General features: G+C 47.0%; 2 protein-coding genes and 3 non-coding genes across 6 annotated transcripts in view; 4 read left to right on the top strand and 1 right to left on the bottom strand.

The window, feature by feature from the left end:
• Window positions 1-15,339, top strand: ARMH1 (armadillo like helical domain containing 1). The gene is made up of 12 exons (XM_051624583.1): window positions 1-29; window positions 3,586-3,803; window positions 4,155-4,223; window positions 4,688-4,854; window positions 5,580-5,776; window positions 5,939-6,023; window positions 8,138-8,260; window positions 8,702-8,774; window positions 9,459-9,588; window positions 9,706-9,783; window positions 10,384-10,492; window positions 13,883-15,339. Exons 2-12 carry the CDS (start codon window positions 3,598-3,600, stop codon window positions 13,894-13,896), a joined length of 1,251 nt encoding a protein of 416 aa, XP_051480543.1. The 5' UTR covers window positions 1-29; window positions 3,586-3,597; the 3' UTR covers window positions 13,897-15,339.
• On the top strand, window positions 6,412-6,526 carry LOC127387459 (U5 spliceosomal RNA). The gene has a single exon (XR_007890137.1). It is a non-coding gene; the product is annotated as a U5 spliceosomal RNA (small nuclear RNA).
• Window positions 7,238-7,352, top strand: LOC127387468 (U5 spliceosomal RNA). The gene has a single exon (XR_007890146.1). It is a non-coding gene; the product is annotated as a U5 spliceosomal RNA (small nuclear RNA).
• LOC127387471 (U5 spliceosomal RNA) lies at window positions 7,825-7,939 on the top strand. Its single transcript, XR_007890148.1, has one exon. It is a non-coding gene; the product is annotated as a U5 spliceosomal RNA (small nuclear RNA).
• Window positions 11,294-24,675, bottom strand: part of KIF2C (kinesin family member 2C) — an 18,076-nt gene continuing 4,694 nt past the window's right edge. Inside the window, exons 5-21 of one of the 2 annotated variants that reach the window (XM_051624577.1) lie at window positions 24,230-24,352; window positions 23,393-23,509; window positions 22,897-22,997; window positions 22,557-22,649; window positions 21,377-21,431; window positions 21,131-21,293; window positions 20,770-20,860; window positions 19,128-19,191; window positions 17,881-17,972; window positions 17,506-17,648; window positions 15,873-16,077; window positions 15,333-15,443; window positions 14,762-14,829; window positions 13,126-13,234; window positions 12,932-13,048; window positions 12,448-12,574; window positions 11,294-11,813 (exon numbers count right to left, since the gene is read on the bottom strand). In XM_051624577.1, coding sequence (XP_051480537.1) covers window positions 11,737-11,813; window positions 12,448-12,574; window positions 12,932-13,048; window positions 13,126-13,234; window positions 14,762-14,829; window positions 15,333-15,443; window positions 15,873-16,077; window positions 17,506-17,648; window positions 17,881-17,972; window positions 19,128-19,191; window positions 20,770-20,860; window positions 21,131-21,293; window positions 21,377-21,431; window positions 22,557-22,649; window positions 22,897-22,997; window positions 23,393-23,509; window positions 24,230-24,352 — 1,856 coding nt within the window. In that variant the 3' untranslated portion in view covers window positions 11,294-11,736. The remainder of the gene's footprint in view (window positions 11,814-12,447; window positions 12,575-12,931; window positions 13,049-13,125; window positions 13,235-14,761; window positions 14,830-15,332; window positions 15,444-15,872; window positions 16,078-17,505; window positions 17,649-17,880; window positions 17,973-19,127; window positions 19,192-20,769; window positions 20,861-21,130; window positions 21,294-21,376; window positions 21,432-22,556; window positions 22,650-22,896; window positions 22,998-23,392; window positions 23,510-24,229; window positions 24,353-24,675) is intronic. The other variant, XM_051624578.1, reaches the window with a different exon arrangement.

Raw genomic sequence — 24,675 nt, forward strand, 5'->3', positions numbered from 1 at the left:
TCCTGGGCGGGGTGCCCGCCCCGGGGCAGGTGAGGGGGCTGCGGGGCCCGCGGGGCCCGGGGCCCGGGGGTGGGGGCTGCTCCTCCGTGCGGGTGGGGCGGGAGCTGAGGCGCTTTTTTGGTCCTGGGGGTGGGTGTTAGGGTCGGGCAGACGTGGGGGCTGCAGGGCCCCAGGTGAGTTGGTGTGTGAGGGAGCGCGGGGCCTGCGGGGGGGGCGGGCCCGGGGGAGGACGTTGAGGCTGCGGTGGAATAAGGGGGAGGCCGGGGTGGGATGGATGGATGGATGGATGGATGGATGGATGGATGGATGGATGGATGGATGGATGGATGGATGATGGATGTAGGGTCAGTGCAGGGCCCAGCTGGGGGTAAGGGCAGTGCAGGGGCCGGGTCGGGGGTGTGGCTGAGCTTAGCAGAGGGGTCAGGCTTGGGAGGCAGGACATGCAGGTGAGAAAGGGTCCAGAGAGACCGTGGGTTGGTGGGAGCTGGGCAGAAGGCATCGGGGCACACCGGGGCAGGCGCGTTGTGCGCGAGGAAGGCTGTGGGGGTGTGCCAGGAGAAGGTGGAACCTGCTGGGGAAACAGAAGCTCTAGGTTTTGCTGAGGCTGGGCACAGCCTTGGTGTTGTAAGGTGCAAAGGTAACGCCAAATCATTGTCCTTCCACGAGTCCAAGGCCGTCAGCCCCTGGCACCTCGTACTAGGAGGGAGGCTGACACAGCACCAGCCTGCCTTGTGGTCTCGATCTGATGATTTAGCAGCACTCCGGATGTAAAGAAGTGCTGAATTGCCAGAGCCAGTTCCTAAATTACTGGTGTTCTCCTTGGCAGGGATAAAGCACTGCCCTGACCCAGCCTTGTTTTGATTATTAGATCCAGTGGACTGGGGTGACAGCCCAGCATTGTTAGAGCAGAGTTTGAAGCTAACAGGAGTTACGTGCTGATGTGAACACGGACAAACAAAACTTCCCTGTGTCTGTATGTTCCCATATGTCAAGTGGTCATAGTAAATATATTCATGTACGTTTTCAGGGTACTTTGCAATGTTGGCTTAACCACTACTATGTCAGCAGATGCTGTTGGTATAGCAGCCAGGGACAGATGCCACTGTGTCCTCAGAAGCCTCATGTGATCATTGTGTCAAGCTCCTCTTATTTTTTGCCATTGATTCATAGGCAACCCCTTTGTATCACTAAAATACTCACGTCCAGAGGCTGGTGCTGGTATTCCTAAATAGTGGGGGGGTTACTGCAGCGTTATAATAAAAATAGAATAGGATTACACCATCAGCATCTCAAACATAAAGATGGATACATTAATTTAGAATCAATTTTGGGATGTTTCAGACTGTAAAGTTCTTTTAACTAGATCTCTGTTGAGGACAGAGGAGCACTTTATGGGACTGTAAATTTCATGCAAAGAGTCTCTGTGAAATACAGATTCCCCCTGCATACTAGCTGTTCTCTCAGTATCAATCATATGCCTTGCAAGTAATGTTTCACAAATATTCTGTAAATCACAGGAAAATGCTTGCAATAATGTGAAATATGACTTTCACTTGACTGTTTCACCAGAGGCCCCTAACAGGCCATTTTCCTGTCAGCACTAACATTTGTTATGGCTAATAACATTTTCAATCACAACTATTTTGGGAAAATGGATTTATTTTAAACCTGCTTCCCCACAAAGGAGATCCTGAAAATGCCCTGCCAAGGACACAGACTCCTTACAGAGCACAGGCAGTTAATTCCCAAATGTAATTTCATCTCATCTTAATTCACAAATTTTGTTTCTTAGCTAGCTTTTTGAAGACTTTTCTCGTTTGTTTGTAGGCACTGGGGTGGGTACATGTTCCTATCTTGGTCATTGTTTTCAGCCTGGTTCAGCTAGTAGCAGTAGAAAGTTACTTTTGAGGAGGTATCTTGGAGATATACTGGACTTGACTTGGGATTTTGCTCCAAATTCTAGGAGAAAAGGCTTAAGAACTTTGTAGGTGGGAAAATGGTAATCTTGGCGACATGCATTACACTGAAAGAAACTTCTTATTTTGAAACCCAAAGATTTTGTGTAATTTTAACTTTTTTTCCTCACCCTAAAATGGTGCTTTTCATAGAATCATAGAATGGTTAAGGTTGGGAGAGACCTTAAAGATCATCACGTTACAACCTCCCTGCAATGGGCAGGGACACCTCACACTAGACCAGGCTGCACAAAACCTCCACAGAGGGGGCTTCCACAACCTCCCTAGACAACATATTCCAGCACCTTGCTACCCTTATGGTGAAGAATTTCTTCCTGATGTCTAACCTAAATCTCCCCTCTTTCAGTTTAAAACCATTACCCCTTGTTTTATTACTACCCTCTCAGGTGAAAAGTTTCTCCATCTTTCCTGGAGCCCCTTCAGGTACTGGAAGGTGCTATAAGGTCTCCCTGGAGCCTTCTCTTTTTCAGGCTGAACAGCCCCAACTCCCTCAGCCTGTTTTCACAGCAGAGGTGCTCCAGCCCTTTGATCATCTTTGTGGCCCTTCTCTGGACTCTTTCCAACAGCTCCATGTCTTTCCTGTGCTTTTCTTATGTAGGAAGTCCAAGAACTGCATTAGACAAGGTGTGGATTCCTTTCCAACCCTCAGGCATGTTGATACAGCTTGAGGGACAAGGCACCTGTATTAATGCAGCTGCCTGTGAACTTGTCCCCTTTTCTGCCTGGGTGTATGTGCACAGATACTGATGTTTAACTCGGGCTCCTCAAGACTCGTCACTTTCTTAAAGCCAAACATGTACAAGTCAGTGGAATTCTCAACTACCTGAACAAAAGAAAGGCTTAGTTCTCTGAGATTTCATCCCTCTATTCAATGCGCCTTCACGTTAGTCAAGCTGGAATAGGGGATATCATACTGAGCCAAAAGTATGCCCAAAAAGTTTGGCAAAAAATGGATTGCTTTATTTACCACCTGTGTGAAGGGGTGGAAGGAAGTGCAGGCAGGGAATGTTGCTGAAGCTTCTCTCTTCTTGCCTGTATTTCTTACTATTTCAAGTTTTCTTAGATGGTTTAAAAGAAATTAGATAAGGAAAAAAAAAAACACCAAACAGGAACTTTTTGTTATGCCAAAGGGTCCCAAAGTGCTCACCCACTGCCAAGGCCAAGCAGATCTTCCCAGAGTGGACGTAGGCCCAGTCCAAAGGGCTGTTGCTCCATCAGCTGAGGGTGCACTGCTGTGCTGACAGGCATGTACAGTTAGATGTGAGATGCAGTGTTCATACCATGAGCCTAGTGACAAACTGAGGTTTCAGAGAACGGGCAACATCAAAATTACTTCATTAGCAGAGCAGAGAAGCTCCTGTGGTGAAGCCACCTGCCTTGGAAAATAATCTCAAGTCTGTGGTAGATTCATTATGTAACTTCAGACATACCAGGAACTCTCCTTTAACCTCAAGTTTCCCTATCCTTGAAATTAATATAAACGAAAATGTGATTAAATTAATGGCTACTACATGCTTTAATATTATTTGCTAGACATTTTAAATGTGTTTCTGTTGGTAGAGACTTCTGTCTTCAAAGCCCTTTTTTAACCCTTCTCACTTTTCTCTAGGTGGAAGAGATCATGACTTTGGTCAAAGAGCAGGAAGCCATCAGGAAGCTCATGGTTTTCTTGCAGGAATGGGATAGTGCCCACACAGTTGCTCGAAGTCACATCCTGGACAACTTCATTAAAAGCAATGAAGGCAAGACAGAACCTGAGCTGGAGCTGGAGTTCTCCCAGGGAGGCAGCTTGTTTCTGGCTCGCCTAACAGTGTGGCTCAGGATGTCGTATCTTTCCTTGGGCAGCTGGAGGTGGCATGTGGTCGTGGGCTGGGGAGGAAAGGAAAGTACTCTAGCAAAAATTTGTTTAAAGGGTAAGCCTCTGTATGGAGGCATCCATATCCATCTGTGTTCTGCAGGGTTAAAAAAAACCCAGCTGTCTACAAATGGAACTGAAGGGAAAGTCATGTAGCCTTAGATATAGTGGCTTCTCTCATTGGGATGAGCATCCTGTCTCTGCACACCTATGAGAGGAAGGACCATGCTCTCTCAAAGACAGAGTGTCTACTTCTACATTGCCAAAAGGAGCCTGGGGGACATCACCACGGTTTGTAAATCTCTCCTTAGCTGTGGCCAAAGCTACATGTACAGCACATGCCTCCGCAAGGTGTTCAAGTCCATTGGCATCTTCCTGTCTGCTGCAAGTGGGTGAGTACAGAATGTCACTGTGTGAGGGGTGTCATGGGGTAGGCACACAGGGTCTTTGGCCATCTTTTGGAAGGGTTGTGTAAGAATTTTGGGCAAGCCAGGCCCCAGTGAGTCTTGGTTTAGGAATTTCAGATGCTCTCAAAACCAAATCAATTACTTGTACATGTCTCCAGAGCCCCGGCAGTCACTGACACAGTGTGGAAGGAATGTGGTGAGAGCCAGAGCACAGAGATGGGCTTTCAGTGCCCGTGGCTCAGTATTTGGGTGAGCACAGGGTAAAACAGGAGCAGGTGACCCACTGGCAGCAAGATGTGCACTGCAGGCTGAACCTCCCTGTGCTCACAGCCCAGGCACCCGCCGTGCAAGGCAGGAGGAGATGGTTTCCAGCAGCATGGCACGCTGACAGAGGGACATGGGCTCTGAGGCAGGTGATGCTTTTGGCTTTGTTCCCCTTCTCTTTGCAGGCACAGGTACCTTACTGAGTTTCTGGAGACTGGAGGTGTCTTGACTCTCCTGGAAATACTAGGGCTGAACTACCTGAAAGAAGAGGACAAAAGGGAGTCTGTAAAGCTGCTGCAGCTTGTTGCAGATGCTGGCAGGAAGTATAAGGAGCAGATCTGTGAAAGCTATGGTAGGCAGCATGTCCATCAATGCCTTTTCCTAATTCCAGGGAGGATGTTCCCCCTGACATCTGGCCCCTAGGGCTGTTGACTGTGCTGAGCCACTCCTTTCCCTCTACCTTACCATGGCAGATTGCTGCAGTGTTTCTCTGGCTGGAAGAGGTTCCAAGCCTCAGCTATTGTTGAGCGGTTCCATTTCATCCTCTCAGATTTAATGAGCTCACTCTCTTTACTGTATTTTCTTTTGACACAATATTGCTGGCCTGCTGGTTGCAACTCCTCCAGTTAAACCACCCTTTTCCATTCTTTCCTCCTGCATTCACTTACTGCAAACTTTCCCAGACTTCCCCTCTGGGGGTGGGAAGGTTTTGTTGCTTGTGTTACTTGAAAGAGTGTTAGGAAGTTTTTTTCCTGTGTTTTCTCCTGGGCAGTAGATGCCAACCCCCTGTAGCTGTTGAGTAGTTCAGGCGTAGGTGTTGGAGGCTATGGGGCAATACCTGCTGTCACTGCTCACTCCACGGAAGGATCAGCAGAGGGATCCTTAGCAGTGCTGCTGGCATCCCAGTGCCAGACTCTCCACTTGTGTAAATGCCTGCAGAAGGGCCTGGGCCTGTTCTTTAAGCCACGCTCTGAGTGGAACGTGGTGCTGGGTTCTCGCGGGGTGTCAGTGAAACAGCCGACATGGGTGACCTAGACTCGGCCGGGCACATGACTTGGTGTCTTTTCCTCTGCACAGGAGTGCAATCCCTCGCCAGGTTCTTGGCCACTTGCAACTCAGTAAAGGCTCAAGAAGACGTGCAGGTTCTGCTGGCCTCTTTGGGCCATGGCAATCCCAAGTACCAGAACCAAGTCTACAACGGGCTTGTTGCTGTGCTGGCATGTGCTTCCCCCCGAGCCCAGCAGCTGGCTCTGCAGACACTCAGAGTCATGCAGGTGGGTACTGGGCCTGGCTGGGGGTGAGGGGCTGTGTGAGCTCCCAGGTCTGTCCTTCCTTCCCTGGCAGCAGCTGTGCCTGTCCCTTTGGCGTTGGGGGCTGCACTCGGCAGCCCCTGTGTTTGGAGAACTGTCCCTGTCACTCTGCCCTTTTTCCCCCAGGATGTGGTGGGAGAGGCTCCCTCTGTCCTTGTGGAGCCGGTGCTGGGAGTGCTGTGCTCGATGCACCTGGAGGTTCAGCACGAAGGTAGGACCCGCCCCGCCAGCCTGGGCGGTGCTGAGCCGATCTGGGACAGGCTGTGCCTGGGGGGGGGTGGTCTCCAGGCCTGGGCAAGTGTGGCAGGGGCCTCGGGCCGTGCATCTCTGGCGCCGGCCGTGGGTGCCTCATTAGCATGAGACTCCTTAGCATTCACCTTATTTGCATACCCAGGGTGCACCGCGCACCGGCGGCTCGGTCCCGGTAGCACATTCCGCTCCCGCGGGCCGCTCGGTTCGGGTGCAGGCGCGTGCTCGGGTGCGGCACCGGGGGGAGGGAGCGGGGCGCGGGGACCGGGCGGCGGGACCGGGCGCCGGGATCGCCGTGTGCGGTGCAGGGACCGCCGGGCATGGGTCGGTGCGCGGGGGGAGCACCAGGTATACTCCGGTTTCTCTTCAAATCGTATAAATCTTTCGCCTTTTACTAAAGATTTCCGTGGAGAGGAACAAGTACGAGTGTCGATGAATTTTTTGAGGCTCCGCTTCGGTGGAGCTATCCCTTTTGCAGTGAAAAAGTAGATTAATGGACCTGATCGAGAAATTAAGTGTGGCTGGGTGGCTGCAGTGTCTGGGGAGGGAGAGAGGAGGGGGCAGCCCGGACAGCCCAGCGGAGCCGGGCCCTGCCCCGCGCTCCTCCCGGTGCCCCGTCCCCGCTGCTCGCCCCGCCCCGCCCCGTTACCCGCTCTGCTCAAACACGCGTGACAGCTCGGGGGTCCCTTATCCCGGCGCTGCGGGTGCAGCCCCGGCGGTTCGGGCTCCGAGAGGAGCGGTGAGCTGGGGCTTGTTCCGGCACCGCAGCGCTGCCCGCCCGCTCCGGTTCCGCCGCTGCCGCCGCGCTCGGGGCCCGGCCGTGTCGTTCCCGCCGGGGCTCCGCGGCCCCTCCCGCCTCGCTCCGCCCCGCGGCTGCCTCCCCCAGCGCAGCCTCGCGGGGCCCGTGCCCGCAAACCGGTGCCTCATTAGCATGTCCCTCATTAACATGCATCGATTAGCATACCCAGGGTGCAGTGCGGGGCAGCGCCGGCCGGTTCCGCTGGACATTGCCGGACCGAGCCGGCGTGGCCGGTGGGCTTGGGCCGAGCCGGAGGTGCCGGCAGCCGGGATGAGCTGGGGTCGGGTGCTCGGAGGCGTTGGAGGTGGTAGGAAGGGTCGCTGTGTCCTGTGGGGGGACAGCCGGCGGTGGGTATGGATGCAGCGGGGGGGGTGGGTATACTCTGGTTTCTCTTCAGATCGCATAAATCTTTCGCCTTTTACTAAAGATTTCCGTGGAGAGGAACAGGAACGAGTGTCGATGAATTTTTTGAGGCTTCACTTCGGTGAAGCTATCCCTGCTGTGGTGAAAGATAGATCAATATTGTGTTTGTTTCAGTGACGGGACAAAAAGTGTCTGTGTCCGTGAGGGTTAACTGGTTTTCGAGGGACATACTGGGGGAGCGGGGCTTAGGTACTGGCCCGGCAGCAGGAGGGACGCGGGGTTCGGGGCCGTGGGTGAAGCCAGCCCTGCCCCCCGGGACCCCTCCCCCCCGGGACCCCTGCCCCCCGGGACCCCTGCACCGCCTCCTCCATCAGCATCAATCTCCATCCAGCTGATCTGCGTGCCCAGAGCGCACCGCGGCAGCGCTTCCTGGCCCGGCCCCGTTCATATTTTCTCCCCGCGGCTGGTCCGAGCGGTTCGGGTCGGTTCGGGTCCGCGGGGCTTGTTCGCCCGCGGCGGGGTCGGGCCGGGAGGGGCAGGTGCCCCTCGCCCTGACCGCAGGGCACGGGGCGGGCGGTGTGCGTGGGAGCGGGCTGGTCAGTTACCCTGGTTTCTCTTCAGATCGTGTGAATCTTTCGCCTTTTACTAAGGATTTCCGTGGAGAGAAACAGGGACGAGTATAGATCAATTTTTTAAGGCTCTACTTAGCAGGAGCTGTACTTTACGTGAGAAAAACAGATTAGAATAGAGATACGGCCCTTGAATTTCTGCTCGGGTTGCATCTGGGGTGATGCCTGCCTCCTTTTGCAAGTAGCGACCCGCCTCCATTACAAGTGCGTAGATATCCCTGCCTCTCTTCTCCAGCGCTCCCAGGCTGCCGTTCCAGTGCTGACAGGGGCTTCCCTCTCCTCCAGCCATCCAGCTGCTGAAGGTCCTCATGGCCCGCGAGGTCCGGCCGGCCCTGCTGAAGGGCCTGGTTGCCTTACTGATGCCATCCAGGAAGAAAGAGTTTGCCTTCTGCGAGGAGCCCGCCGAAGGTAAAAGAGCTGAGTACTCCTCAGGCTGTGGGCTCACTGGGCAACCAGGGTCCCTCAGCTCCTTCTGCAGGGCTCAGCCTCTGACTCCACGGGAGGAGGTGCAGGGCCTGTTGTAGCGTGTCCAGAGACCCTCTGAGGTCTGCCATTTGCTGGGCAAGGGTGATTAACTGTTCCAGCTGTGGCTTTTTCCTCCTCTGGCTCAGCAGAGCAGGCCACAGTGGCCCAGGTGCTCTGAGCTGTGGCTGTGCTGCTGTGGGCATCACACGCACAGACCCTTTCAGGGTACTACATAAGATACATAGCTACAGGGTTTCCCTGAGGCCTGTTTCCTGAAAAAACATCCTCCTTCATGCCTGCGGTGTAATTCCACCTGCCCTCCCTTCTAACATCTTAGAAATGTTTCAAAGCATTGTTCTCACTTTTCTAATGTTCCTCATGCAGACCCAGCTGCACTTTGCCTGAGGGAGACCACTCTGGTTCATTTTCAGCAGGCAGCTGCTGCAAAAGCCATTGGGTAAGAAACTTGGGATCTTAGATACGTCTCTTCCTTTGGGTAGGAGGGGACTGGGACATGTTTACAGCTGGGCTTAGAAGAAATATCTGTCCTGTCACAGTGCAGGGCTCCACTGATCGAGGCCACCATGTTCTCCATGTAACTGGGAGCAATGGTGAGCAGTGAAACACCAACAGAAGAATCTAGTATCTGTGATTCACTGCAGAATCCTTAAGGAAATCCAGCCTTTTGTGCCAAAATTTGTTAATTCAGTATGAATTTCCTACAATGTCCACAAGATAGTGCTATCAGAACATTTTTCCTGCAAAAGTAGATGACAGAAAGCCAGCCCTTGGTGGATAAGGAGACACACTGAAGTGTTCTCCAGGAACATGCTCAAAGAAGTAGTGTTGGTGTTGTTTGAGTCCTGGGTTCTTAATGGTCACACAGGAAACTTGCTAGACTTTAATACACCCCAGGAAGCTCCTGCCAATCATTAACCAGTTTCTTCTCAGCAAGCCCACATGTTAAATGATTGCTAATCCATGCACAGCCAGATGTTTATTTTGAGACCCTCCTGTCCACTAGTGCCTCTTGGGAAGGGTAGGCACACATCATTTTCCATTGGGGTCACAGCAAGTCTGCACCAAGAGGCCCAGACTTCATTTGTTGTGGGGCGTGGGCTGATGGCCTATCTCATTGCAGTGTCTTGGCCAAGGAGTCAGCAGAAGTGGCTGAAGAGCTAATGCAGCTGAAAGTGGTACATGGCCTGATGGTTGCTGTGGGAAACCTGGATCATGTAGCCAGCCAGAGACATGCCAGCATCTCCCTGGAGGTGAGTATGGTGGTATATGGTGGAGAACATGGGAGCCACATCACCCATGCAGCTCTACTCTATATACACACACTCACATCCCTTTTCCCTACACACTGTCTCTCTGTTCTGTTGCAGTATTTTGTCCACATGTTTCCCTCTGTGGAGGAGTGTGTAAAGAAGGCACTAGGACACACAGTGTTCCAGCACTTTATGGTAAACATGCTTCCTTTATAGGATTTATTAGAGGCCTTTGGACCTTGGTCTGTTTTGCAGGGATGTAGGGACTGGATTTATTTTCCCAAGAACTCCAGTCTTGCATGGGAGCCCAGAAATAAACCCTTTGAGAAGCATTCACCTTCAGTCTCTGTTCAGGAAGATAATTGCTCTGATTCAGCCCCAAGCAGGAATCTCACATTCCTGCTGTTTCTATGACAGTGTCAGAAGTATGAGCTGAAGGACCAGTGAAGCAAGAGGTGACTTGAACTCTTTGAAATCAGGAGGACAATTCAAGTGTAGTGACATCTGAAGTGGAACAGGACTGCCTTGCTTTAGTCCAAACTCAGCAGGCCCTAACAGCCCTTTCACTGTGGATGTCCCATCTTAATATGATGCAGGTAGAGCCTGGGTAGAAGTCAGCTTTGACAGTTCAGAGGACCTTAAGAGCACTCAGCCCCATACTGCTCCTAGTATCTAAACTGTTCATCACTAAGTGCCCCAGCTGCAGTGGAGGATCCTGTCTGGGTTGAAGTATCTCTTCCCTAGCTGCTTGCCCAGGTCCCATTAAAATCCTAACTCTTCTGCTACCTTTTCCAGGACAGTCCTGAAACCTGGTACACAAAAATTGATCCAGTCCAAGCCGAAGAACTGGCCTCCAGTATAGCTGACATCTCCAGAGACATGGCAAGGATGCAGTCCACAGAAGGTGTGTACAGCACTGGGGGTACAGTCAGTTAAATTATACTCTTTGCTTAGAGGGAGAAAAGGCAGCTGAGAAAGCAGGAGACCCAAGATGAGGTTCTAGGGACTAACAGTGGAAGGATCCCTTTGTAATCTGATGTTTGTATAGCTGCATCCTGTGTTGCTAGACCCAGAGCTCCCAGGCCTGTATTGTCTTTTCAGAGACAAACCCTGGAGGGAAAATAGGAAAAAAACCCAAGAAACAGAGGGCAGCAGCATATGCCTGCCATCTGTCCTCCCCCACCCTACCCCCTCCTTCCCAGGGGACAGGTTCTGTGGGGCCACCTGGACCGAGGATGCACACAATGGCCATGGCCACACCTTGTTGTATCTGAGCCAGGGCACAGCTTTGCAATTTTGCCTTCAAATACAGATTGGGCTGGGCTCTGAGCATGTTAGCCATTTCCCCTATAGGAAATACATGTGGAAAAGTGTGAAGTAACATTCTGGGGCTACCTTCAAAACCTAAACTCCAGTGGTACAAGGGAGGCACAGGGCCCTTTTACCTGCTGTCATGAGAGCTGAGCCACTCACATCTGAGCTTTGCTCAGATGTAGGAGATGGGTACCCTCTAAACCAGCTTCCTCCCTGCTAGGCAAGTTCTACCCAGCAGGATCTCAAAATTGAGACAAAATGTAATGTTCATATAAAAATTACTTACAAGTGTGAAGACTTAAAAATCACTTCATCTAAGAAATCAGACACTCTGCAACACCAGCCAGTCTGCAGGGGCTGTTAGACTTTACCAAAATGAGCAAGAAATGTATTTTAGAAGATAAACATTTATTTATCAAGCAAACTTCTTAAAATACTCATGTTTTACAATTGTATATAGTCCATTTTCTGTCTAGAAAAGCCAGAATTACAACAGTTTTGCAGTGTCTCAAGCCCATCTGTAGAAGTTATATGTACACTAGAAAACTATAGAGGTGGATCTAGTTCTGTTAGACACAACTGTTGTCACTAGCCAAGGATGAGATGACAGACCTCTCAGACTCTTAGGCCGCCCTCCCCAGGCCTTGCAGCAGATGTTCCTAGCACTCTGAGGGCCCTGATACCAGGCCAGGAAGAGGCAGGCTGCTCTGTTCACTGCCCTCAGACACATGTGACCCACAGACACTTTACCACATTTAAAACAGGAGTAACATGAACCACCAAGAAACATGCAAGACACAGGAGACTTATGAACCAGGTTTTGCTGTAGTTTAACTAAGGCCTCTGCCGCCTTGTCTGCTTGCTGGTTTGCTCCTCCAGCTGCATGGCAGCCCCCAGGGCATCCAGTGTTTCTGTAAAGGAAGACAGTGACAGGGTGACTCCCCAGCCCAGCTGTCCCCTCCTCAGCAGCTCAGCAGGGCTCTGCAAGGGCTACAGCAGGAAGCCACCCAGCCAAGAACTGCTCAGCCAGCAGCAAATCCTGCCTGGTCCCACAAAGCTCTTCAGCTGTACTTGTTCATTTCTACTCATTAATAGTTTCAGTCCTGCAGTTTGCAGTTCAAACTAAATGCCACTAATCCAGACATCCCAGAGGGCAATATTTCCTTGGCCTGTACTGTAGAGAGGTTAGCAGGGCATTCACTCTTATCTTGTCACCAAGATAAGAGCTCTTGGGATGTGTCTGTGATCAGGTGACAGCCAGGCATGTTTAAAACAAGTCACTACTTCTTCAGGTAAACAGTTCACTTTGATGCCACAATTTTCAGCCTCTTTTAAATAACCAAATCCCTCACAGCCCTGTTTTTGAGGCAAACACTATGCCAGCAGTAATGGCTCAAGTGGCATCAAAGCCCAAGTTCCTGCAACTGTGGCAGAAAACTAGCAAACCCTCACATGCTTCTGATATTTTCAGGTCTTTGGAAAAAAAACAACAAAAACAAACAAACAACAAGTGACAGTGCTTGTCAGAGACAGGCACTAACATACCTCTGATATTCAAGAACTTTCTTGAGCTCTCCTCCACGAAATAGTTAGCCCTGATCAGGAAGGTCTCAAGATGATAGGCTGGTTGCTCTGTGATTCCCAAAAGGTAGTCAAGTTCAGTAATCATTCTCTGTATTTATAAGGATAACAGTGATGAGAAATTAACTTTCTGGGAATTAAATTTGTTTCTTCAAGTCTGGCACACCAATGAACAGAGCTGAGCTTCTACAGACCAGTGCCAGTCAGTGCTCATTAGTAGCAAGTAGAGGTTGATAGTTGGAAAGGAAGGGGGACCAGCTGCCCACAAACACTGAAATGCCCCAGTTTAACCATTTGGGCAGGAAACCACAGGAGAAAGTTGGCAATGAGGAAAAAGTAACACCACTATTACAGCCCACTGCTCCCCCAGCAGTGCTTGGCTCAGACAAGGCAAGCTGCTGTCAACAGGTAGAAGGCAGCCTGGGCTGGGCTTGCCTCTTCCACATACCTGTCTCAGTTCTCTAAGCTGTGCTACAGCCTTCTCCTCCCATCCACTAATTTGAGTTACAGCCTCACGGAATTCAAATGTGTCAGGAGAGAAATCGTCCTCCTCATCCCTGGAGAGCTGCAAGAAACAGCCCAAGTAAGAACAGCAAGTAGTTCCCAGCTTTGAGATCTATTCAGCCCACTGCACACACATACGTTGTGTTGAACACTTGAGTCTTCTTCACTGGTCTCTGTTTCCTCATTCTCAGTCTCCATCTGATTCTGTGTTTCACCACCTCCATTATGAGGGCTGAGCTCTTTCACTCTGCAATGAGATTTGTCACTCAAACTCTTCCAAGCAGCTTCTGTGCTACAGCATCACAAAGCAGCTACTGCAAACAATCAGTGCTCAGCAAGAAACAAGTCAACTGCTCTTAAAAGTTCAACATCACCATTCCCAGAACAAGCTCACATGGGCAGAAACCCCCACAAGGCCTGTGGGAAGGAAACCTGAGAGACATTTGTCCCTGTGCCCAGTGTCCCATCTAGGACCTCTCCTGGAGAGAAACGTCCATGTATGCAATGCTAATTGCATCACAGAAGCTGTGTCCCACATCTCAGCTTGGTCTGTCATGAACAACTAAGAGAACTTAACTATGGAAAGAAAATGAACAAGGTTGATTTTTTCCCAGAGACCCATTGTGCCAGAAGAGTCTATAAAAGCATAAAAACAACAATCAAAGCCATGGCTGATGACATGGTACTAGCAGTGGGTGTCAGACATGAGCTGGACATTCCATTCCAGTTACTACTGTCAGCTTCATATTTTCAGGGAATTTCAGCCTATTGTCCCCTTTCTTATAGCCTGACCTTGCCTGTGCACTGGCTGAGAACCCAGTGGGCCCAACTCAAGACCAGAATTTTACTGAAGCACAGTAAGTCAGATGTTGCATTTTGTCCTCTGTACTTTCAGGTGAGCAGCAATGACTGTCCACCAGAAAAAGTGCATCTTCAAATCAGAACCAAATCCAGGAATCTGAAGTCAAGATTTGCAGTGTTCCTGAATGTTTATAACAAGAATTACCATACATCCTTCCAGAGTGTGGAATGCTTTCCAAGAAGAAACCAAAGTTTGTGGACTAAATGAAAGAAAGCTACCATGCCTGAAATGTGCAAGTGTCATCTTGTTAACATACAACAAAAGTCAGTCTCCTTTTCACTTGTCACCTCACCAGAGAGGTACAGAGGCAGGTATCATCCAGGGCCCCAGGGAAACCTGGGGCTCAATCCCTGCAAGTCTGCCTTGCCCTGCAGGTACACAAGGTCAGCCATGGGGCACTCAAAACACTCCCACCACCTTCTTAAATTTGAGTTCTCCAGGTCCCTCAGATTTCACCTGAAGTCTCCAAGGTGCCATACCCTATTAGTTTATCTTAAAGGCCATCAAGAACACCAAGGGTTTTGTGCCATCTGTAGGGCCATGTCAGGGACACATTCTTATCACACCACTTACAGATGGGACCCAAAGTACTACAAAAAGTAAAAGCATGGAGGTAACCATTCAGCACAGGGTAAATTCCCTACAAAAATAGCCAACAGGGCAGTCTGAATTCTAGCATGAGATTTCTGAGGAAAGTAGACATTAGTCACAGTTTAATACTATCTCCATTGTGTCTCACACTGAGAACACCCAGGTTAGTTTCATAAGACAGTTCTAAGATAATTTGCTTCTAACAAACAACCTCCAAATTGCCATTACAGGCAATGACAACAAGAGAACTCTTGGTCAGTAATAAAAGCAGTAAAAACACCTGCAACAAGAGCAGAATGCAGAAGTCAGAAAGGCCATTACCTGTCAGCATATCTCAGTGTGTTTAAGGTGTACTCGCACGAACTTATGCCTGGAGAAATCATTGCTATCTGCAAACAGAACAGAAGACCTCAGTGACTCCCACATCTGACCTCTGCTCATGTTAATGGTCCTACAGATATCACCCAGGTGGCTGGGACACATTAGAACAAAGGATTAGAGTTGAGACATTCTGTCTGGTCCACTTTCCTTTATAGCTTTTGTGGGACATGCTAGGGGCCCTTTATCCAGCTTTCCACTGGCTTTGTGTGCACCCACTGTGCTGCACCATCCAAGGGAAGCAAAGCCCTTTGAGAACACACCAGGCTCTACTGTAGATTCACTGTGAAAGTGACTTCTGCAGCCCTGCTTCTACTGGAACTGGGCAAAGCTCACTAGTTTCTCATCTCAATCCCCATTTGTGAGCAGAGGAGAAAAACTGCATGGCTTTTTTGCAGAGAACTGAAGCTTTCTGCCTTCAAAAGTCCCTTTGCTCCAGAAGAGGAGTAAGCAGATATGTAGTCAAATTGCAGAGCCCATAAGCAGTGTCTGTTTGTGCCATACACATACTCACCATACAGGTCCTTGATTTTGTTCCTATGAAAGAGTCTCTTAGCACCTGGGTCAGCTTGCTCTCCCGGAAAGGGGTGTGAGATTTGTTCTGCCCTAAAGCTCGGATGCATTCCTAAGAAAAGACAAGTCATGTCAATGCAATACCTGCATCCTTCTCAAACAGCTGCTCTGTGAGCTATCAACCACCAATTGCTGGTCAACCCAAATGGATGGAGAATGTAATCTCTTGCTCTGTAAGTGCTTTACAGCCTTTTAAATATATTCCAGGTTTTTGACCGTCACAGGACAGTTGGTATACCCATTATATGTATTTTAAAAAGAAACTGAATGAATCCTGATGTGTCTGGTCTGACAAGACTGCACTGCTTTCCTGGAAACATTTTAAGTGGGAATATACACCATTTTCATTTCCACATACTAAACTAGGATCTTTTTGGCTGTTCTTTTCCCTTGCACTGGAAAGAAACAGAACAGTTAACTCCGGAGTTGAACAGAATCCATGTGTTGATTAGCACTATTTGTTCCTGGAGCTGTAGCTCACCTTCAAAGCCAACAAGCTCTTGTTGATTTCTGCACCTTCCATTCGTGTCTGCCGATCAGCATTGGATGTGTCAGCACCCCTCTCATTTCCTGCCAGATCCACCAAGGAAAATTTGCCAAGCAGTTTTTCTTTCTGGCGTAGTATGATTTGGAAGCAGGCGTGTGAGCGTGAAGAGCTGGCATTTGCAAACGTCTGCCCAGATGTCCTACAGCAAAGATGCAAACAAGTGTTAGAACTGTGGCACAGAAGACACAACTGTGGCTGAGAGCACTAGACATGACCTGCAGCCATTCAAGTTAAGTTGTTTACCTCCCCAGTTTTATCCCACATATTTGTACCTGAAGTTTCCATGAATTATGGAATTCTCTGATAAGAGGACAGGACTGCTATGAGAAATATGAACCTGCACCCCAGTTGTGGAGATTTAAGGCTATTTAAGCTGCCTGGCCCAGCTCAGCCAGTTGGAGCTGGAAGACATATCTTAAGCACCTCATCTCCCTGCCTCAGAGCAGGCCACATGTCATTCTCCTAGCGCACCTGCCCTTGCACAGTAAACTCAGCCAGGCTCCCCACTAAACAGCATTAACTGTGCTAGCACATTACAATCATGGTAAATCCCCTTCTCCAGCCAATCTGGCTTAATATTTACCTCTTCTGTTTAACTACACCTGCCCCATTGCTGCAAGACACAGACTAGAGTCTTATAAGTTGCCATAAACCTCCCTGTGACCTCAGCTGTCATTTATTCCCTGAGAAGGCTGGCAAGTTTACTGACCCACCTGCGTCCCTACTGCTGGGGGAAAGGGAGGGATGTTGCCCTAAAGTGAAGCAGGAGTCTGAAACTTTAAACAGTTCTTGACTAGATTGTCAGCCAAAAAAGCAGGCACAAGAGAGTGCTGAGTGAGCTTTCAGGCAGTGCATATCTGCACACAGTGAAATACTGAAGCCAGAGTGTTCTCATTTGCCTAGTAATGTTTCCACAGGAGTTGGAACTTAGACAGGTAAGACTTGATAATACAAATCTTAACTCCTGATTAAAGACACCACCAGTACAGTGGTACAGTTGCCCCAGCTGCAGCCTTCCTGCCAGGATGATACACCAAGCCTACAGCTGCCCTTTAGCACCTGCTGTCAAGGATTCTTTACACAAGATCTGTGAATAACATGCAGCATTTTCATTGCCATTGGAATAGCTCATCTGGCCTGCAGTTAAGCCAAAGCATTTCTGCAGTTGTATGTTGATGCCAGCTGCTCTTCCCTGATCTTACAACCCCTAAGGGTGCCACCTGTGCTCCTGTATACTAGTTGCTACTCCTAGAGAGCAGCTAGACTGTTCAGGTTAGCTGTGGGACCAAGGGAGCCATCTTCTCATGTGATTAGTTTCTCTCCTAGAGTTACATGGGGACATGTGAACCATGAACCCTGACCTCCTCTATGGAAGGCAGCCTAAACCCATCCCTGCTAGCCCTTTATTCTGTAACCACCTTTTCATGGAGAGGTGCTGCTCAGTGCCTGCCTATTACTAGGAGCAGCAAGCTTCTGTGTAAGTCTGAAAGCACCAGCTACAGACATGTATTTTTTGCAGACATGGAGGTACAACAGGACATGACTTATTGGTTTGAAGGCAACAAACCTGCAGGCACTGCCTATCTCGATCATTCTGATGACATCTTCAGCACAGCTGACTGTTTTCTCCTGAAGACCAACAACCTGGACCTGCTGCTTGCCATCCTCCAGGACTCGAAGCTTTGCTTTCTTGTTCAAGAGGTCAAACACCTATATTGAGGAAACAAGATTGAGACAAACCTGAAAAAAGTTTCCCTGTAAGTATTTTGCACTGTCTTTATAGAAAGCTATCTAGAAACCTTTAATGTAATCTTCCAATTCAATTCCAAACATACTAAGAACTATACTAGTTACTACAGTTCTAAGTAGTGTAAGTTTCACTCAGCTGCTTATGAAGCATTCAACCAAAGAAGTCAGGTCAAGATTTAAAAAAAACCCTTACCTTTCCATTGTATATTTCAAAGAAAGTCACATGGACTCCCAGGTCCTGATTCCTGTACCTGGGCTGGTTAAGGAGCAGGAAGACATCTTGTGCTGGTGAGGAAAGGCAAGAGTTTAGTTAACTAGTTTAAAACATGTTCTAGTTGCTACTTGATCTGCTTTCAAATACTGCACTGCCATAAGGCAGTATCTAGCAGCTGAAAGACAGTCATCCCAACCAAGTCCTGGTGGAACAGTTAGTACTGTGCTACCACATGGAGAACAGTTTTACCACCATTCTCATCCAGGGACTGGATGGGACAGTGGGCTTCAGAAATTTCTTCTGATAGTGTCACCCAAGACAGCATTCCTTACTGATCTGGGGGAACACTGAGACCTGCTACTCTTTTGGACAGGCCTGAAAAGTGATGTGTTTGTGTTTCAAGTGCTTCTTGCAGAAAGCCTAGAAAACACACATCCCTGAGCACTTGCATTGCTGCTCTTGGAGACAGTATACCAGATTAGTTGACCCTTTGACTGGATCCAGTGCAGCATCTCACAGTTAGGCTTTAGACTTTGTAATTGAGCTGAAAAGCAAAGACTTCCCTTCAGGGCCAGATAAAACTGATTTTCAGAGACTAGCAAACTCCTGTTATTTTAAAGGCCTTGCCACACAGACTAGTTTCACAAGATGCTTTTCTAAAGGGAAGGTAGAGGAGGGTCAAGGTTCATGGTGCTTTCTCAGCAGAATATCAAGGAGAGGCTTCTAAGCATCTGTTTTCTAAAATAATTTTGTATGTGCTAGGGTATTTTTGCATCTGATGCTTACAAGAAGAAACATAACACATGCATTCATATGCTTTCTGTGTATCAAGCTTTATATCAAAAATGGATAGGGTTGAATTGCGTTCAAGTCAGGTATTTCCAAACACCATCCCCTAGTCTGAGACAGAAGCAAAGCAGAAGAATCAAAATTAAACACTTCAGCCCAGCAAATGCCAAACCAGAAAAGATGTCATCTCTGACTCAAAACCAAGTATCTTCTGGTGAGTTAAGTGTGGATCTAGAAACCTAAAGGCTAGATGGAAAATATTATGTGAAACTGATAATCATATCTCCTGCAACAAACACCACTACTTATTCCTGAAAACTGAAATACTGTGTATGTTGTACTGGAAACATTTAAAATAACCATACAAACCCATATCTTATCCATTTAAAAGAAAAGCAAGCACTAATTTGATTTTTGTACTTAAAGAATCAACTTACATGCATAAGCATATATGCCCTTTGAGGCATTCTGTGTTCTTCCAGAGAAGTCTCCACCCATAGTCTGTGAAGAGATAAGGCCAGAGGTAAAATGTAGAACAAACAAGTCAGGCTACCTGATTTTAGTCCCAAGAACATACTAGGAAGTTACTATATGTATATATGCTGTGATGTCAGCAAGATGATTAGAACACAGTGCAATTCAGAACAAAATTGGCCTGTTGTTTCCCTATCAGTTCAGAAGGAAGATCTGGACTGTGCAAAGCAGCAGCTGAATGCCTGTAAGGCTCTGCAGTGCAGAGCCAAAGTAGTTGTTCCTCCAAGGGGAAATGCATAGCCTTGACAGGGCAACCAAATATCCTCTGGTCAGATGAAACAAAGCCTTATTTTTTGAGGATATAGGTTGAGTAACATTTTCATTGCTACTTGGCAAAAGCTCATGTGTGTGATTATCAAAATGCATCAGATTTCCAGAGCAGACAATACCTTTAACTCCATTAACTAAGTTACCTTTAATCTCCACAGAAAATTTCATTTTGTGCTATCCTGGTGACTTGCTCTGTGGTTTTTATATGAAGAGTAAATTATTTAAAACACAACTCAATTCCATGACCCACTCTCAATCTACCAGAGTTGAACATGCAGCACTCCACATTCCAGGTACAGCTATTTGTCTTTGCCCTGGTTCTGCACCCTCCTTCAGGAAGGGAAAGTAACTTCACTGCCTGTCATTGTAGTGCCTCACAGTTGTATTCCTGTAATAATGCTCAGATGAGCAGATCTGTCTGCCCATTCCAGTGCAATGGAGGTAGGCCAAGTCCAAACTTCCAAATTTCCTTCTGGATTACTGGATCTACAGCTCACTGAATAGCACTGATGATAGACATTCTAGCCTAAAACACGCCTCTGACACTGGAATAACAGCAGCCATCTGATGGCTCAAACTGGAAGGCTACCCTAGGCCACTGTGGTTTGTGGTAGAGGCTTCTTGTAGAACAGCAAAACAGCAGATTTGACTCCACTGTCATGCTGTGAGGGAAGAGTTTCCCACTTTCCTTCCCAGTGGTTTCCAGAATTTAAAAAAGACAACATAGTTGAAACTTTATAGCAGATTACCTTTGAGGCAGGAAACACAATCTTCAGATTGCTTGAAACTGCAACTGGTAGACTAGAAGGAGTGGTTGGAAAGTAAACACACTAATTTGCCCATTTCACAAGCAAAACCAGATCACTTCAATGCTTATGTGCAACAAGAGGCTTATTTGTATATAATCACCAAAGTCTTTGGAATGCCTCAAAACAGGGTACAAGCCTTTGTATCAGATGTAGGCTAAGAGCTACACTTTACAGACTGGAGTTAGGCAGCAACCACCATTTGAGGCAGGGAATAGCCATTATTAGCATGTCAGGACATCCTAAGTCTTTAAAAAAAGCAGCTATGGGGTGATCATAGTACAATTTTCCTCAGAACCTCAAAAGAAACCCACTAAGACATAAAACTACAGAAAAAGAGGACTAGCAACTGACAAAGCATTAGCTTTAAGACAATAAAATCAAGATCCAAACTCCTTACTCAAGATCAAGGAGCTTTAAAGTACTTAAGATACAGCAAGAAAGTTTGAGATCTTGGAGAAAAACTTACATGTGTCTTGCCACTGCCTGTCTGGCCATATGCAAAGCATGTTGCCATCCCACCCTCAAAGATGGTCTCTACAAGAGGTCTGGCAGTGAACCTGGATATTCAGAAGGTAAAAGACAGTTAAGGCAAGCATTTCACACCCTCCTTCAGTTTTCCTTAGAAAAAAAAAAAGGCAAGTAAAAGCAAATCCTTAGGAAACGAGCAAGGCCATGCCAAAAACAATCTTTTGACTTTTCAGTCCTTCAGTCTCCCCCAAAAATGAATAATTTATTTCACATAGAAGTTTGTGTAAGCCAGGATGCCATCTAGCCATAGCTCTGTGCTTTTATCTTGAAAATGGCTCCCAATGAGCAGAAAGCATTACCTGTATACCATTTCATTAGAACAGGATTCATCAAATGAGAAGTCAAATCTAAATACTTGGGTGTCAAGGTATTTTGTTAGGTCCACTTTCTGCTTTGGCTCGTGCACCAGTAGGACATTCTTGCTCTGAACAGTGATCACATCACATTCCTTTTTTACAAGTTCTGTTGACAGAAGAGACCCCCAGTTTTAACAAGAATAAGCAATGCCAAACTGCTCCAAGACAGAGCTTTGTCAATACACTCACCTTGTTTATTGAGAGGGCGCTTCCTCACACAGACACAAATCTTAAATTGTTCTATCTAAAATAAAAGAAAATAGTAATTGTTTCCCAATTACTCCCACACATATTCAGTGTTACAGAAAGAGCCAATGCTCCCTCACATCTACTTTTTTATACAGTGATCAGAGTTGCCTCTGATACTGAACAGACTCACTTATGCAGGGGTATAATCTCAAAGTGCATTCAGTGCAAAGGAAACATCACAAACAACTGGCCTTTATGTAGCAGGCACCAGCATGTCAGGTGGAGATGCTGCTATGCTGCAGGAAGTGCTCCAGATATTCTGTGTCAGAATTAGTAAAAAATATGGTCCTTGGCCAGCTTTCCAGCAAAATCTGTGATGTCAGTATTGCAACTACAGTCAGATTTAGGCAAAAAATTATTTTAATTTAGCCCAAGGTAGTTTTTTTGGTCTGGAGTTCTTGACTGATGCAGCAGGATTAGCTGTTTGTGCAGTGCAGCTACACATGAGTTGTGTTTGGGAAAGCATATACTCCTTTGGGTGAGGCAGAAAGCAGAAGATGACAAACTTCTCCAGTCATGCAGTGATATGTACACAGAAACACATACCGACTCCCACAGGATGCAGGGACACAAAGCACCTAGTTTTCCAAGCTAGCCCACACCTCCTTTTTTGTTTGAACTTAATTGCTGTCATTTTTCACTGAATATAACAAGGCTTTTGCTAGACAAGGACTGCTTGTTCTTAGATATTAAACAATGCTGCCTCCATCATTGCTGAAGTTATCAACCAAGTCTGTTTGTTCTAGTTTTTGACCTCTACTTTAGCTTCTCTGCTTTTTGACCTAGTTTAAAATTACTTAATATGCTTACATACAAAAACACTGTGTTACAGGGTAATAGTCCTTTTTAAGTTACGCCTGTACCTACAGCAAGCTAAGGTACTACATAACAGGCTCTGCCATTTACAAGCTCTGGACAATACCCATGTTACAACACAAATCATTGCATGGTAATTGTAGCTTAGCCCTAAAGAGGGGAAATAAGTGACCTCACAATCACAGTGTGCTCAGAGGATTTCTAAGGTGCAGTGGATGGACTAAATTGCTCATATCCTAAAATCTTCAGTACAAAATAAGGAAGTCTGCCTACAGACTGCAGTTAGTAGGCTCAGTTTACTCACAGGATCAGTCATAGATAATGGGTGGTAGTATAAACTTGCTCTGTATTCTTTTAGCATTTGTGCAAACTCCCAGTTTGGGCTGCCATCATATTCCTGCATGGAAAAAACCAGATGTGAAGATAATTAATCTTTTAGAGCAAAAAAGCCCCAGAGCATATTAAAGAATCAACTGTACACAATTAGATATATTTCACAAGATTCAGAACTTTCTGGAAGTAGAACCAATCCATTCTTATGTCCAGCTTCATAAGAACAAAGCCAGTCCTAAGTAAGTTTTAGTTTCAGCTATTGTGATACACTGTCCTACAGAATTTCCCCTTGTTGCTGTAGGGTACTTCACCTGTGCACGTTTTGTTCTGATTTCACTAATTTGAGCTCTCTTTTCTTCTCTTCTGTTTTTCATTTTCTCCATCTCTTTGACAATGTTAGATTTTCTCCGAACTAGATAAAATAAAAAACATTTCCTTGGATTAAGTTTTCATGCTAGGTTTAAAACACAATACAAACATTTCAGCTTTTCCAGGTTGTTGACAGACTAACTTGTACAGGAAATCATCATCTTCAGAAGAATGCCCATTTATTTTGCAGCATTTCCTTCCCAAACCAGATTTACCTGCCACAGAAACTGCCTAGGAAGTCACACTGCCACTCTAAAAGAAAGGCAGCATTTCTGGGGAAATGCCACTATAACAGAATTATACATTTGTAAGAAAAAAAAGACTCAAGATACTCATTCTTGCTGCCAAAGCCACCTATTCAAAGCCTCACAAAGCAGCAATCACTTAGTGATGTCCTGCTTACTGGTGAGTCAATTCTTACCCACTGCTCCCTGGTACCTGGGCTCACTGAAGAGCTTGTTCTAGAGACAGGCAGATGTTTCTCTGTATTTCCATTTACATTTGTGAGTGAGGCTTCTGGGGCACAGCTAAGCCTGCTAGTTCTGGTTCGGCCAGCTGCAGAAAGAAACCAGACCAAAACCAATAATTAGATCCCAAAAATCAAGAATCATTTTGTAATTTGCAAAGCCTCACAGACCACAAGCATTCCTCAACTCTGATTCTGCACCAGGAGGAAGAATTAGCTAAGGCCTGTGGTAAGTGTCCAAAGAATTTAAATCCTTTGCCAAACACCAACTTTTATTCAAAGCTACAAATCAAGGCCCCACTGACTAGACAAGAATTTAGTATCAAGCCTCTTATTTCAATGCCTTTGCAGAACTTAATACACAGGTTATGCCCTCAACAATTCATAGGGTAGGTCTGGCAAAGATAAATAACTACAGTTTCATAATTCAAGTGTGCTCAGGTTCTTGCTTTATTCAACCAGTACAGACAACACTATTACCAGTACAGTTACAGGGTGTGTTGTCAGCAGTATTAAGGCACTTTTCCCACTCTAGCCCTGAAAATACCGCTTTACACCAGATGCATTCACATGCTGAACTACCTGGCTAATAAAGCACATCATAGTTCAACACCGTTTCCAAAATCCTTTGAGAGCCCCTTCAGGTAGGAGCCCTGGATATTTCTATAGTAGCAGATCTCTAGGTCTCTCTTGTTTCACACGAGGAGTAGAGGTTACTCATTCCCCAAGGATTTGCAGTCTACCTAATGAAATGCATGTAAAGCATCTTGTTTCATAGTAAGAAATCACTGGGTTTGTTCTGTACTCACCAGGAAGTGAAAAATTGTTTCTTGTTTGTGTAGAAGTGCAGGGATCCATCCCCATCTCATTTTCCTCCTTGAGGCTGCACGGAGGTTCTGCGATAACAGACATTCTGGAACGGCCACGAACAGCTTTGGAAACACCAATTCAAGGTCAGCAACATGCCTCAGATATTTGCAAATAATCAAGTGCTCACAAAGTGCAGAACAGTGGGGAATAAGGTGTGGTTAAAATTACCATTTCTATCTTTCTGATGCATTAGCAAAGTGCAGGACAAAGCAATGCAGGTGGGTGAAAAGTGACCATGAAATATACCACTACAGAAAAGCAACAGTTCATTCCAGATTTGCAGTTCCAGTATATTTCTTCCAGATTCCTCTAAGGATTCACTACTATAGATGGCAGTTCCAGGACCTTAATACTTAGGAAAGCAGCAGTTACAAGTCAGGGAACT

The sequence above is a fragment of the Apus apus genome, chromosome 7, assembly GCF_020740795.1.
Source record: "Apus apus isolate bApuApu2 chromosome 7, bApuApu2.pri.cur, whole genome shotgun sequence".
In the NCBI taxonomy this organism is placed as follows: domain Eukaryota; kingdom Metazoa; phylum Chordata; class Aves; order Apodiformes; family Apodidae; genus Apus; species Apus apus.